The sequence below is a fragment of the Hemiscyllium ocellatum genome, chromosome 1 (genome assembly GCF_020745735.1).
Source record: "Hemiscyllium ocellatum isolate sHemOce1 chromosome 1, sHemOce1.pat.X.cur, whole genome shotgun sequence".
NCBI classification, from domain to species: Eukaryota; Metazoa; Chordata; class Chondrichthyes; order Orectolobiformes; family Hemiscylliidae; genus Hemiscyllium; species Hemiscyllium ocellatum.
Window position 1 is genome coordinate 88,474,779 of NC_083401.1, and position 16,555 is coordinate 88,491,333.

The window sequence follows — 16,555 nt, forward strand, 5'->3', positions numbered from 1 at the left end:
AAATAAAATTCTGAAGATTGACAACACTGAGTCAAAAAAATTCTCATCTCAGTCCTAAGTAGTTTTAGAGATTAGATTAGATTAGATTACTTACAGTGTGGAAACAGGCCCTTCGGCCCAACAAGTCCACACCGACCCGCCAAAGCGAAACCCACCCATACCCATACATTTGTCCCTTACCTAACACTAGGGGCAATTTAGCATGGCCAATTCACCTGACCTGCACATCTTTGGATTGTGGGAGGAAACCGGAGCACCCGGAGGAAACCCACGCAGACACGTGGAGAACGTGCAAACTCCACACAGTCAGTCACCTGAGGCGGGAATTGAACCCGGGTCTCTGGCGCTGTGAGGCAGCAGTGCTAACCACTGTGCCACCGTGCCGCCCACAAAGTTGACCCTTTAGTCAAACTGTGAACCTCAAGAATCCTCAAACAAGAAAAAATCCAACAGTGCTTGATACCGTCATTCTCATACTTCTGGGGAATTTAGGCGTAGACTTTTCATTGACTTCTCTTAGTACAGTCCAATAAAGAGGCACAGAATATACAAACAAGGTGGTTATGGTGAATTTCAAAATGCTAGTTTGGTCTCAACTGGAGTATTCACCTGCCCCTTGATTGGAAAATGACATCTATCCTCAATTGAGATTTTTGCTGTGGATCTTCATGGGACAGAACAGGCTAATTCTTGATGTTTGGATACGCGAGGCAGAATGTCCCAAAATGTAGTGAGATTTGGATTGTGGAATTGGTTTCCTTTGCTTTCCTTCTCTGTTGTTGCTCTCATTAGTGTAGCATTTGGAATCAAAATATATTGCAGTCTAATGGAAAGTTGTCATCAGTTTAAGCTCCTCAATTATTAGTGTAAATGCTTGAAGGAGAGCTACAGGTTGGCTTTGTAGTGTTTGTTTTCTCATCTGGAATGCTGCCCCATTCGATAGTTGAGAAAACAGGACCTGACAAGGAAGACACTTTACAGTCCACTCAGTGCCCAGTATACCTTTGATTTTACAGGAGATTTTCCTGAATATTTATAGATTAAGATTCAATAGGAACTAGCAATTGTTTGAAGGTCTTCTCATTGAATCCAGAGATGGCAGCAGACACATTACTGGTGGAATCTATCAAGAGCTCTTAGGCATTGCTAGAAAGTAAAGTTGCTATAGTCCTGCTATACCATAGGTCTACTCTTTCATTAAAATTGAATTGAATTAATTGAATGAGTTTTTATTGTCACATACTCAAATGAGTACAGTGAAAAGTTGACAAGTTGCTACTTATGATGCTATTTTAGGGGGCAATGTACCTCAGCACAGATTCTTGAGTACAAGTTCTTCAGGAAAAAAAAAAGGAAAATAAAGATAGGTGACTGGTGATGGTTTAACCTGAAGGTCACCATGATTCAAGTGAGGTGGGAGCTTGAGGAGGAGAGTACCTCATGGTAACCTCAGCCAGCGAATTCACTCTGTTGGCATTACTCTGCATAACAAACCAGCTCTCTAGTCAACTAAACTAAAAATTCAGGCCTCACTCCAATACAATAACTGCTTTGTATATTAGAACTTTTGTGGACTTGCAGAGATCCTCGTCAAACATTCACTGTTGCAGTTTATAGAAAGCTAAGCTGCACAGCTGATCTGATACTGCACCTCTCAATCAATGGTGGTCTTTTGAGAGAAGGTATGGAAACTGTTCAACATAATCCAGAATCCCCCCTTTGATATAACTGGAAGATAGAATATTTGACTGACCAAGTCTGGATTAATATGGGTTTTGCGAAAGTCTCTGTGGCAGATTGGAAGAGTTCTGGTGCTGAGAGGGCAATGAAAAGTGTAGTCAACTACATACTATAGTTACCTATATTCATGATGGTCAGTTGAGTTTTGGCATAGAGATAACTGAGGTTTTTCATCTGGATAGTTTGAAATGTTCACACAAGGAGGATACTGGAGCTTTGATGAGTAAAAAAAAATCAGATAAATTATAAATTGGGTGAGAACTGTCACAGTTCTATTTGATGCTCGTTCATATTTTGAAAGCATTGATTTGACAGCCTGTCATTTCAAAGTCAAAATGTCGCATTATCTGAAGTGAAAGCTGGAAGATTGCTGTATTATCTCCACAGATGTGTTGGCTTCCACTATCAAACGGTCAAAGTACTCAGAGGTAAGCTTTGTAGTTGGAACTACAAGGGAAGAGAGTTCCAATTCTGAAAATTCTGAAAGTACTAGCTTTTAACTGCTCAAGTGATTATAGCAGACTGTTTCCTGATGTTTCCATCTTTCTCTTCCAGAGTTGAAGCTCTGGTCTTTCTCCAAAGATGTTTCAATAGGTCTCTTTTATGACGTTTCTGATTTCAGGTAGCTTCCCTTGCCTTTGTAATATTCTTGGCAGGCAAGCAAAGATGACCACTGTATCAAAAGACCTGTAACAAATTGTTGAATCATGTGTTTTGTGAGATAAGTAGTAATTCAACTTAATAGATTAAAATCTTTTTCATCATTGCAGTGTCCAAGGAAGCCCAGCCTTTTCAGACCTTATGGGCCCGTATAATTCAAGATCTTTACACTTCAAGGAAAGCCATCAAGTCAATTAATGTAATTTGCACTTGTGGAATGTTCATCGAATTTCAAATATCTCCTTCATATGATATGATATGAACATTTGAGAATTATTGCTTTCTCTCTCTTCAGGAGTGCCTGTCCTAACAGAAGACAAAGAGAAACTGTTCAATAACCTGAGAGATACAAGGCACAGATTTAAGTTGTTGGGCACGAGGCCAATGTGAAGAAGACTCTTTTTGCATATCTCAGGGTAATGATTTGCAACTTACCATATTCAAATGGTGGTGGAAGGGAAGACAATATTTCAAAAGGAAATTGGATGCAATTACCCTCCAGGACCATTAAGATTAAGCAGGGGAGTGCGACATACTTGATTGTTCCACGCAGAGCTTGCACTGGCCAGATTGGCCAAATTGCCTTTTCCTGCACCATAAATTAATTTTATGTTTGTCTATGTTCTTCTCTCAGACAAGAGAAGTACCTTAAACAAAGACACAAGTGCTGGAGAAACTTAGATCTGGCAACATCTGTTCGGAGAAAAACAGTTAACATTTTGAGTATAGTGATCCAGTCTATGGAATTAATTACAACACCTAGAGGGAACCCATCAGTGGCATGCTGCAACATTTGACAACACAGTGACAGAGAACAGGTTCTGTGGGACAACCATTATTACTGTTAGCTGAATATTTTCATAATGGAGACAGATGTCATTTAGGATTTAGCTGGGCACCCATATTGCTAATGCACCTTCGAAAAGAAATTCAACATCTCAAGAAATTCAACATCTCAAGAGTGGACTTGATGGGTCGAATGGCCTTACTTCCACTCCTATGTCTTATGGTCTTATACCGAAAATGTGTTGCTGGAAAAGCGCAGCAGGTCAGGCAGTATCCAAGGAACAGGAAATTCGACTTTTCAGGCATATGCCTTTCTTGAGGGCTTCCTCAAGAAGGGCTTACGTCTGAAATGTCGAATTTCCTGTTCCTTGGATGCTGCCTGACCTGCTGCGCTTTTCCAGCAACACATTTTCAGCTCTGATCTCCAGCATCTGCAGACCTCACTTTCTCCTTATGGTCTTATAGACAGGATGGTTAAAGCAGCGTTTAGCACGCTTGCCTTCACTGCTCAGACCGTTGAGTATAACAGCTGGGACATCATATTGAGATTGTCCCAGAAAGTTGGTGAGGCAAATTTTGGAGTACTGTGTACAGTTCTGGTTGTCCTGCTTAGTAAGGATATTATTAAATTGGACAGGGTTCAGAAAAGATTTACCAAGATGCTGCCTGAACTGGAGGATTTGAGTTATATGTTGGATAAGCTAGGGCTTTTCACAGGAGGGGTGAACTTAGAGATTTATAAAACCATGAAGGATATAGTTGAGGCAAATAGCCAAGGTCTTTTCCCTAGAATTAGGGATTGGGAGGTGGGGGGACATCAAGATGCCTTGCAAAACTGGAGTTAGTGTCAATGGGAATCTAGGAGAAAACTCTCTGCTGGTTGCAGTTGCATCTGCCATTCAGGAAGATGCTTGTGTCAACAGTCCTTCTAAGGTGCACTGCTACTTGAAATATTCACACATACTGACCGGTATGTGGATATATTGAATTCCAGTTCTGGATGTGGACACACCTCAGAGATTCACACAATAGCAGGAAAATCTAGAGAGAACATATGTTGTGGTTTTTTGGAGGTCAGTCATCTTCATTCCAGGACATCTCTCAAAGTTCCTCAGGGTAGTATCCTAGATTCAATCATTTTCAGATGTTCTCTCAATGATCTTCTCTCCATTATCTGTTCAGAAGTAACATGCTCACTGAAGATTGAACAACATTTACACCATTCCAAACTCCTTAGATACAAAAACAGTCCATGTCCAAATACAGAAAAATCTGGATAATACCTAGGCTTGGGCTGACAACTGGAAAGTAACACTCATGCACATACAAATGTCAGGCAATAACCATCTCCAACAAGACAGAATCTAATGGTCAGCCTTTGACAGCAACTGCTAATACCATCACTGAATTCTATACAATCAAGAATCTGGGGTTACCATTGACCAGAAACTGAATTGGACTGGCCACATAAGCACAGTGCCCTCCAAGATCAGGTTAGAAATACTGCAGCAAGTCATCTCCCGTCCACCCAAAGCCTGTCCCATCTGTACATGCACAAATCAGGATTGTGACTGAATACTAGCAACTTACCTGGATGAGCATAGCTCTAACAACACTCAAGAACTTAGCATCATTCAGGACACCACACTCCTAAACACCCACCTCTTCCACCACCGATGCTCAGTAGCAGTGTATACAGTCTACAAGATATACTGCAGAAATTCAGCAATGTCCTCCAATAGTATCTTCCAAACCAATGGCCACTACCACCTAGAAGAACAAGGGCATTAGATACATTGGAACACCTACCTGAAAATTGTCCTCCAAGCCACCCATCAAACTGACTTGAAAATATATTGCTTTTCCTTATCAAATTTCTGGAACTTCCTCTCTATTGGCAATATGCATCTACCTAAAACACATGGACTGCAGCAGTTCAAGAAGGCAGCTTATCACTTACTTCGGCGTCTATTAGGGATAGGCAATAAATGCTGGCAACGCAAATGCAGGAATGAATTTTTAAAAATATGGTTCTTCTTCGATATTGGCAAGACTGAGGAGTGGGGGTGGGGGGGGTTTCCAGGGAGTTGATGTTACAAACAGGTCGTATTAGTACTTTGATATTTCCCCTGATTTAAAGGGAGCCACAATAGTTAAGAGCAGCTCTAAATGAATCAGGGTAACTAGAAGTGCATTTACAAAAGAATCAGGCAAAGTTGACACACTGAGAGAACCAGCAACATCAGTTCCTGGGAGACATTCTGTGAAACAACAACTTTCAAGTTCCAGCACAAGTTGGCTTTGCAGAATTTGATGTTCTATTATCACCCTCAATTGTGGCAAAATTTTCACTGTTCACTGATGTTGGGACTACAAGATCCAGGTAGCCATTGCAATTTAAGGCATTGGTCAAATGCAGTGATTGATTGATTTATTGTCATCACATGTACTGAGATACAGTGAAAAGTGTTTTGTGCATTATACAGGTGAAGCTTACCATACAAGTGCATCAAGGTAGCAGAACAGAGTACAGAATACAGTGTTACAGCCGCAGAGAAGGTGCAGAGAGAGATCAGAATTAACATTTCAGAAGTCCATTCAAAAGTCTATTAACAGCAGGGAAGAAGCTGCTCTTGAATCTATTTGCAAGTGTATTTAAATATGTATTATCTTGTGCTTGACAGAAGGTGGGAGAGAGTATAACCTGAGCGAGACACGTCTTTAACTATGTTTGTTGTTTTCCTGAAGTAGCAGGAAGTATAGATAAAATCATTGGATGGAAGGCTGGTTTGTGAGGTGGACTGGTCAATGATCATGACTGGTCTTCTAGTTTCTTCTGGTCTTGGGAACAGCAGTTGCCAAACTGTGCTGTGATGCATCCACACAGGATACTTTCTATGGTGCATCAATAAAAATTAGTAAGAATGATAGAGTCATCGAGATGTACAGCATGGAAACAGACCCTTCGGTCTAAACCGTCCATGCTGACCAGATATCCCATCCCAATCTAGTCCTACCTGCCAGCATCCGGCCCATATCCCTCCAAACCCTTCCTATTCTTATACCCATCCAAATGCCTTTTAAATGCTGCATTTGTACCAGCCTCCAACACTTCCTCTGGCAGCTCATTCTATGCCTGTTCCACCTTCCGTGTGAAAAGGTTGCCCTTAGGTTTCTTTTATATCTTTCCCCTCTCACCCTAAACCTATGCTCTCTAGTTCTGGCCTTGTGGAAATACTGAATTTCCTTAGCCTCCTGAGGAAGTAGAGATGTTGTTGTGCTTCCTTGACTATCATGTTGATGTGGGTGGGCCAGGACAGATTGTTGATGATTACCACTCCCAGAAACTTGACACTCTCAACCATCTCCATCTCAGTACCATTGATGCTAACAAGGGTGTGTCCTCCACTCTGCTTCCTGAAGTCAATGACCAGTTCGTTCATTTTGCTGATGTTAATGGAAAGACTGTTGTCTTTACACCATGCCACTAAGCACTCAATCAATTTCCTGTATTCTGTCTCATCGTTGTTTGAGATCCAACCTACGACAGTGGCGTCAGCACCAAACTTGCAAATGGAGTTGGTGTGGAATTTGGCCTTACAGTTGTGAGTGTACAATGACTATAATGGGGGGCTGAGTTATGCAGCCTTGTGGAGTACCGATATTGAGGATTTTGGTAGAAGAGGTGTTGTCACCTATTTTTACTGGTTGCAGCCTATGTTGGGACCTCTGACTATTTGGCCAACACTGAAAACTACTAAGATAAATTTGAATGCTCTACAGCCAGCTTTGAGGGAAGTGTGGCTTAAATATGGATAAGTCAAATTGCTGAAATGGTGCTTTACAGTTCTTCAGTTTAAGAAGATGAAGCATCATTGATCCAGGACTGTCTAAATTAATCAAGGAAAGATTAACCTCATCAGTGACATTGTTTTCCAAGTTTAGGGCATTTATGCTTATGAAATTAAACTTCTGATAACTTAGATTTAACCTCACATTAATCAGTCCAAAGTTTAGAAAAATGTGTCAGAGTACATGCATGATTACAGAATCCAGTTCACACAACGAATGGAAACGATCTTTATGGCGTCTGAATCACACGACTAGATATCAGATTGAAAGAGAAATATTTGGTTGCAAGGAATACAGAATCCACAAGTGATCTTGACTGCATTTTGATCTTGAAATTTCTAACTCCTATCCTGAATAATGTATGTACCATTCACCACCATGATATAGTGTGACTGCCTTTGATCAAATACAGAAGTTAGCAGCCCAGATTAATTCAGCTAATATGGGTAATAGCTCAGAACCAAGGAAGTTGATTTTCTTTAGAAAGCAATATAATTCACATTTAAATTATAAAGGAGGGTTGATAAATTTAATCCAGGCAATTCATTCACTGAACAAGAAGTTCAAAATTTGGGAACAGACTAAAATGTGTATGTTATAGATAAGATAAATCACAATTTCTTTTTACAAAAGGCTAATAAAATGACAATACAATTAGTTCAAAAAAACACCAGGTTGGTTTCTGGAATAAAGATGATACAACAGATATGATGAAGAGATAGAGGGAAAGATATCTTTGCTGCAATAATCAGTATTGCCTGTTCCTAAGCTTTATATTTTGATGTATCTGGAAACTTGCAAATTTCCTGTTATATCAATCACAGAGCAACATTATTAAATGCAGAGTCCTGTGGTTTGGATTATCTCACTGGTGCAAAAGACAATGTGCTGTGTTTGGCACATGTTAATAAAGATCAGATTCAAAATGATCCATAATTACTTCCTTACTCATGCTTCAAATACTTTGGATATTAAACGCTTATGGATTTTTATTTTCACTGCTCTAAATTACATCCTACTTATTTCTGATGCATCACTCATGTCAGACATTGATCCTGAGAAATACAAGTGTAACTTGTCAAAACAATATCTATTGTAGATGTTTATAAAACTATAAAATATCTCTACTCTGTAGCAATAAAGGATATTGTGAAATTGATATGCCTCACACTTTTGTATAAAACAGTGACCAGAATCTGCCCATGTCTGGAGTAGCAAAATCTTGATTTAAGTCTGTATCAGTGTCATAGAGGTCAACAGCACAGAAAGGCACTTCAGTCCATTGGATACGAGCCAGTCAAAGGTAAGCATATAAATATTTTGATCCTGTTGTCCAACACTTGGCCCAAAGCCTTATATATCTTAGCACTGCAAATGCAGAAGTAAATACTTACATGTTATGAGAGTTTCTGCCCTAATCACCCTTATGGACAGTGAGTCCCAGATTTCCACCAGCCTCTGGGTGAAAAAGTTTTTCTTCATATCTCCTCTAAGCCTTCTGCCCCTTATCTTACATCTATTCCCCTGAGTCACTGATCCCTCCTTCAAGGGGAAAAGTTATTTTCTATCTACCCTATAATCATGTCCCTTCTCAGCCTCCTGCTCAAAAGGAAACAAACTCAGTCTATCCAATTGCTCTTCACAAGCCTCCCCATTACTCTTGACCCACTCCAATTTGCCTATCGGACCTACAGATCCGCATCTGATGCCATATCACTTGCCCTTCACTCCTCCTTAGAACATCTTGACACCAAGAACCGCTACGTAAGAATCCTACTCATTGACTACAGTTCGGCCTTCAACACTATTATCCCCTTGAGACTGATACTAAACTTAGTGATCTCGGACTAAGCCCCACTCTCTGCGAATAGATCCTCACTTTCCTGACCCACAGGCTACAATCAGTGAAGATTGGGGACAATATTTCATCATCACTAACGCTCAACATTGGAGCTCCCCAGGGGTGCGTACTCAACCCCCTACTGTACTCACTGTATACCCATGACTGCATCGCCAAATACCACTCTAATGCCATTTACAAGTTTGCTGATGACACCACCATAGTCGGTCGAATCTTAGGTGGTGACAAAACAGACTACATAGGGGAGGTGGAAGACCTGGAAAAATAGAGCACTGAGAACAATCTAGCTCTCAATGCCGGCAAAACCAAGGAACTCATCATTGATTTTTGGCAGGATGTTACTCATGCCCCCCCTATGCATTAACAGCTCAGAGGTGGAAGGAGTGGAGAATGTCAAGTTCCTGGGAGTGGTCGTCCATAATAGGCTTTTTGGACTCTTCACGTAGATACACTGGTTACAAAGGCCCAACAACATCTCTTCTTCCTCAGGCAGCTGAGGAAATTTGGCATGATGGTGAATACCCTTGCCAACTTTTATAGGTGCGCCATCAAAAGCATTCTGTCTGGATGTATCACTACCTGGTATGGCAACTGTACCATTCAAGATCAGAGACGGTTACAGTGAGTGGTGAACTCGGCCCGAACAATCACAAAGGACAACCTCCCATCTACAGAATCCATCTACCAGGCCTGCTGTCAAGGAAAGGCCACCAGCATTCTCAAAGATCCATCCCACCCTAGCAATGCTATTCTACAACCTCTACCGTCGCGGAGAAGGGTCAGAAGCCTGAACACGCACCAGTAGGTTTCGGAACAGTTTCTACCCTACTGCTGCTAGAATACTCTTAACATTCGCCTGTACCTGTGCTTTTGTTTTTGCCGCTGTTTACCTATTATTTACTTACCTATGCTACTTAACACTGTGATCTGCCTGTATTGCTCATAAGATAAAGCTTTTCACTGTGCCTCAGTACACGTGACAATAAATGGAATTGAATTGAATTTAATTCATAAACTCTCCATCCCAGCCAGCATCCTGAATAATGTCCCAAAGGCAGTTATCCCATATGCCTCCTTAACCTCTTTGTCTACTTGTTTCACTACCTTAAGAGACCAGTGCGCGCACAGACACCAACGTCCTGTGGTGTGCATCAGGATCCTATAGAATTTCTGACATACGCACATACCATAATTGCCTTGGATGTTTAAATGTCTAATGATTGATTTGTGCAACCCTCACACAATAGTTTCCAACAGGGACATCTGGGAAATGTTACAGTTTAATCTCCTGAGATTAACCAGTGCAAAAAAACCGAGTACCACAGTTGTCCCCTCACAATCACACAAATCTTCCCTATCCATACATTGAACATGTCCCAATTACCCCAACACAATTACTCACCTTAATTAAATACCCCAACAGACTCTTTTTCCAGATGACACAATCCAGATCCCAAATTCCTGACTGTCCCAAGCTGACCAAATGCCCATTTGACCACAACTCCCCCAATCCTGACTACCTGACCCAGTCACCCAACCACTCACTCACCAAACAAAGTCATTCATTGAAAGTCATGAGATCTTGAACAACTTACATTGTAAATCATAAATAAAAAGAGAACACATTCTCTCATCACCCATTTTCTTTTATGTTCACCAGATTCAACCCGGAATGTCTGTGCTCACCCATGTTTTACACAGCTGGGACTCGAATTCCCAGCTGAAAATGTGCAGTACAACCAGGGAACTGCACATTTCACAGAAAGCCCAGAAGAGTTCTGACAAAGGATCATCAACATGAAATGTTAAAAGATGCTGAGTATTTACAGCTTTTTCTGATCCTATTTCAGTTTTCCTGCATCAACAATATTTTGCTTGAGTAATGTACTAAATTTGTTTGGTATCGTTCTATCATGCTTTTCAGCAACACTATTTGGATTTCTCCTTCGTTTGCTAGATTAAATGTCATTAAGCAAACTAGACCTGGATCTGCAAATCATAGAATGTTTACATCACAGAAGCAGACCATTCAGTCCATTGAGCTCAACAGTAATTTAGTTCCATTTCCATATCTTTCCCCTGTACCTACCAATATTTCTATTCAGGTGCTTATCCAATTCTATCTTGAAATACCTCCATTATTCCTTCAGAAGCGCACTCCAAATAATGAACACTCACTTTGCTGAATGAGGTGTCATCTTTTGACTAACTGTTTCCTTCGGTGAGCAAAAGGTCCCCTGCACTACTGAGAAAGCAAAGGAATTTTATTTGTATATTTATAACTTCAAACAACACAAGTTACCTGATTATTTATTGTATTGTTGTTTATATGACCTGTATAAAGTCACCATAATCTTACAGGACGTAGAGCTGCTCTCTCTCTCGAGAAAGAGACCAGCGTCGTGGTGGTTTAATTTGAGAGTGACACACTTGAGGTAAGGAGAGATGTTGACAGGGTGTTCTTCATGGTTACCTCAGCCAGTATAGGAATTGAACCTACACTATTGGCAAAACTCTGCATTGAAGAAAAATTACCTGTGTACTGTGTGTACAGTAATTCCAAAAGTAAATAATTAGACTGCACTTCAAAATTTCAAAAGGATGTTAAAGACAATAAATATGTAAGTTTGTTAATTTCTATTTTATTTTCCAGTGCCTTCCTTTACCTTCACTAGTGATATTTAACTATTTAATTGTTAATTTACCAATTAGCCCCTGGCAGTTCCCACCTGCCCCACCCCCAAACACCATCTCCCTGCATTTTCTAGCCACAACCTCTTGGATCTGGATTTATGCCCTTTTTGTTTTTTCCGTTTATAAGTTTTTTTTTAATCTACCCCCATTTGTCAACTATTACCTGTACGGCTTTTGCTAATTAGAAACAGGTTTTTCTTGGCTTAAGACCCCATTAAACATTGCCATATTTTATTCAATTGTATAAAAGCAAATAACTGCGGATGCTGAAGAGTCGCCGGACTCGAAACGATAACTCTGCCTTCTTCCTGTAGATGTTGTCAGACCTGCTGAGTTTCGCGAACAATGTGTTTGTTCTATTCAAATGTATTTTTTAAACAATATTTAACCATAAGTCGTGGGAACTGAGGTAGGTTTTCTGGGGCATTGAATCTGATCCGTTATTCTCTGTAACCACCGCTGATCCGATAATCCTCAACTCCACTTTCCTGCCTTTTCCCCTTTAGCCCTTGGAGAATCAGTGACTGGTCAGATAAGGGGGGGAACAAATCAGACCAGACAGACATAACAGTCTTAAATACTCCTGAACACATTTGTTATTACACTCGCTCCAGGATATTGTTGAAAATCCGAGCGTCTGGCAGCAGCTGGGATGTTGCTCAGCAACATCAGACAAGAACAACACAGACAGGATTGACAGCAAGGAAGGCGGGTGGGCAGGACATTCACCGACACAAGAATGCAGCAAATATCACTGCAATTTAATAAATTTGTTAATTTTCTGGTCGATCTTGCTACGGTGATTTCTGCGGATCAGTGTTAAACTGAGGCGGCGGTTTTGCCCAGCTCCCACGGCTCATCAGCAGAGAAACCCGCAAAAAAAACCTACCTTGGCCCTTCCGCTAGCTTCTACAGTTGGTACAGAGAGCGGAGCAAACACATCCCCGCTGGGGAGGCCCAGTCTGTACCGCCGTTCCCGCCTGGTCGCGCTCCCCGACTCTGGCGAAGATGAAGAATGACGATAATAGTAATAACAACAACAACACGAAGCCACCGCCGCGCCCCCGACAGCCGCCAGCGCGGCGGGCCGCCTCGTGCGGAGAGAGCTGCGGATAGTGCTCCCCCGCCGCGAGGCCCCGCTCGCGAGCTGCAGTCGCATCAGAGCCCGCAAAGCAGCCATGGCTACCGTTAACGGTCGGATGGAGCTGTCGCGAGGGGCGGGGCTCTCCTGAGAGGGGAAGAGTCACTCCTGGGGCGGAGGGAGCGAGGAGGAAAAGTCCCACTGAGAAGAGAGGGAGATCTGTCCAAAGGAGAGGTCCCACCGAGGAGGGAGGGACTGTCCTGAGGAGAAAAGGAAAGGCCCCACTGAAGGGAAGAGAGGTCCCACTGAGGAGGGAGGGACTGTCCTGAGGAGAGGAGGGATACCACTGAGGAGAGGTGGGCTCTCCTGGGGAAGGAGGGACTGTCCTGAGGAGAGAAGGAAAGGTCCCACTGAGGAAGGAGGGACTGTTTTGGGGGAAGAGGGACTGTCCTGAGGGGGAGGAGGGATTGTCCTGAGGAGGGGTGAGGAGTCGTCCCACTGAAGAGAGAGAGGCTGTCCTGGGGACTGGATGGAAGGGCTGTCCTTAGAGTGGGGTGGGAGGAGAGGCCTCCTGTGGGGAATGGGACTGTCCTGAGGGGGAAATGGCTCTTCTGTTAGGGAGGACGCTCCTAAGAAGGATGGGGCTGTCCTGAGTTGGGTGGCCTCTCTTGTGGGAGAAGAGACTATACTAAAGAGGAAAGTGCTGTCCTGAGGCTGGGGAAAGGATGTCCACATGTGAAAGGGGTCTTTCATGAGGGAAGAGGCGCTGGGGATGCAGGATCAGGAGTGATTGAGACTGATCTGGGGGCTGGAGCTGTCCTGAAGGGTTGGGAATCTGTCCCTGGGGGAGTGGAGGAGATGGGCTGTTCAATGAGACCGGATAGAAGTATGAGGCAGAGAGACAGCTGTCTTGTGAATGGGTCAAAGAGGAGGGCTGTCCTGCTGAGATCTTCAGGAGAGAGTGGTAGTGGGGAGGAGAAGAGGCTGACGTGTCAGGTGTGTCATGGTTTTGTGTACTCAAACTACCTTTGGCATGGCAAGAACTTTTCCATGCTTGGATAAGTGCCATTTGTGTGGGAGGAAGAGTGTTTGCCCAATGCTTAGAATGCCCTGTGCTGGATGGTATTGGAGGCAATGGTTTTTAATGTGAAGATGGAGCCCAAAGACCATGGTAGGATTCACCATGAATTGTAAACTCACATTGTGACATTAACAGCTTTCAGTAATGTCTCGTTCCAAATCAGAAGTCAATGAAATTAAAATGAAAGCAGAATCAAAATGGGGAATAATTAGGGATGGGAATGAATGTTGCCAAGCCAGTGACACTCTCGTCCTGTGAAAGAATTTAAAAAAACTCCTTTTGAGATAGGAAAGGAAGTTGTTCAAATCAACATCTGCTTGAGGAGTTGTTTTGAAAGGAACCCATCTGCTAAAATTGTTTAAAGAGTGGAAAACTGTTTTGAAGTTTTAGATTAATTAGATTCCTATACCGATTAGACATTAAAGAGAATACAATATAATATAGAAATATTTTATTTTATTTTATAATGATTTCACTTGTTTCATAGAAATACAATCAAAATTACCTTTTCTAGTTAAGGAGTAGGATAAAAAGATGACCATTGTAAATTTAGAATTAGGTAATATGCTGCTACTAATTCATTGTACATGTTTTATGAAATTATTTGTTTAAAAATTAAACTTAAAATGAGGAAAATTGATAAGGGATCCTACAGAGATACAAGACAATGTTTGAAGTTAGTTACCAGATAGAATTTCCTGTTAAATTCTTTAGGCTTGTTGAGTTAAGTTGAGGTTCATGCATGAGAACAGCCCAATATGAAGACAAAATTAGTTAGCAATTTGAAAAGAACCCCAAAATTAAAAATATTTTATTTTTGAAAGGTTTTCTTTCTCCTTTTATTATTTCAGAACTACATCATGGGTAGCACGGTCAGCACTGCTGCATCACAATGCAATTCGATTCCAGCCTCAGAGCGACTCTCTGTGTAGAGTTTGCACATTCTCCTCGTGTCTGCGTGGATTTCCTCCAGGTGCTCCGGTTTCCTCTCACAGTCCAAAAATGTGCAGTTTAGGTGAATTGGCCATGCTAAATTGCCCAATGTATATAGGGGTGTGTCGGTTAGGTGCATCAGTCAGGGGAAATGTAGGGAAATGGGTCTGGGTGGGTTACCTTTTGGAGGGTTGGTGTGAACTTATTGGGCCAAATGGCCTGTTTCCAAGTTGTAGGGATTCTATGTATTTTCTAAGTATTAATCAAACAAAGTACATCACTATCTTCAAGCATGCTTCTTTCAAACTCCTTTGTAAATCAGCCTTAGCATTACGGGGTCAAATCCATTCCAATGACCTGAACATATTGTCCAGTCTGGGACAGAGTACTGCAGTATTAGTGGGTAAAATGCACGTGCTGGGAGAGGAAAGATTTCAGTCCAACTGAAATAAAAAATGATTTAAACAACTGACGTTATTCCACATAAAATCATAGCAATGCACAGAACGAAAACAGATCCTTCAGTCTAACTCATCCATGCTGAGCAGATATCCTAAATTAATCTAGTCCCATTTGCCAGTACTTGGCCCATATCTCTTTTAAACCCTTCTTATTCATATACCCAACCAGATGCCTTTTCAACGTTGTAATTGCACCAGTTTCCACCACTTCCTCTGGCTGAAAATGTTGCCCCTTAGGTGTCTTTTAAATCTTTCCACTGTCACCCTAAACCTATGCCCTTTGTTCTGGATGCCCCCACCCCAGGGAAAAGACCTTGTCTATTTATCCTATCCATGCCCCTCACGATTTTAAAAACCTCAACAAGGTCACCCCTCAGTCTCTGACACACCAGGAAAAACAACCTCAGTCTATTCAGCCTCTCCCTACTGCTCAAACCCTTCAACACTGGCAACATGCTTGTATATCTTCTCTGAACCCTTTCAAGTTTCACAACATCCTTCCGAAAGAAGGGAGACCAGAATTGCATGCAATATTCCAAAAATGCCATCTCTGTTTCTAGAGTGCAGGTAATCAGGTATGATCATAGATAAAGGGAGTAAACATCAACTTCCTAACTTGGATCACTTTTAAAATTTTTAAAGTAAACCTAGATCGAAATAATACTTTAATTAAACAGGAGCTTAGAACATTTAACTGATGAATTAATATAATTGCTGATGTTGCATTATTACTCAATTCAATAATGACTTTCATGAATGGAACAGATGTGAAACAAAATTGCTGGAGTTTAAATATCTTTACTGAACAGGATTGAGTATGACAGATATAAGGTGATAACCTGGGGATCCTCCTGTAGTGCAAAAGTATTGTTTCTGCCCCAGAATTAGGAAGCCCAGGTTCAAGTACTAACTACTCCAGAAGTATGTCATAACACACTCAGAACAGATTGGTTAGAAAAATAGTTTAAATAATATATTAGGTGGTTATCACTTTCTTTTATGTTATTACATGACTCTTTTGGTTCTCTGTTTCCATTCTAGGCTGCTTTTTCCCCTGTGTATCTGACAAAGGTTCTTATTCCAAAGTACCACTTGAAGTTGAATGCACAAAAAATGTATTATCAAAGGAAGCTAACATTCAATATGCTATTGTAGTTCAGAGTATCCAGTGGGAATGTTCATTAGTAATAGTTTTTAATATTATTGATGCTGTAAAGATTTGGTGGAAAGAAAATCTTGGTGAATTTCTTGTGATAACTTGTCAACGGTTCCTATTAGTACAGAAAATTAGTAATAACAATGGTTCTATACATGTTCAACCTTGTTTGATTTGATCTCAAATTGATTCTAAGCTTTATTTTTAAACTTCTAAACACAGAATTGCCACTTCTGGTATGCACAGACAT

General features: G+C 41.3%; 1 protein-coding gene across 4 annotated transcripts in view; it reads right to left on the bottom strand.

The window, feature by feature from the left end:
* The window catches only part of LOC132819161 (calcium uptake protein 3, mitochondrial-like), a 175,062-nt gene extending 162,094 nt beyond the window's left edge, over nt 1-12,968 (bottom strand). For all 4 annotated transcript variants that reach the window (XM_060830587.1, XM_060830596.1, XM_060830605.1 and 1 more), the window contains exon 1: nt 12,483-12,968. In XM_060830587.1, the coding sequence (XP_060686570.1) occupies nt 12,483-12,773 (291 nt within the window). In that variant the 5' untranslated portion in view covers nt 12,774-12,968. The remainder of the gene's footprint in view (nt 1-12,482) is intronic.
* Nucleotides 12,969-16,555: the final 3,587 nt, after the last annotated feature.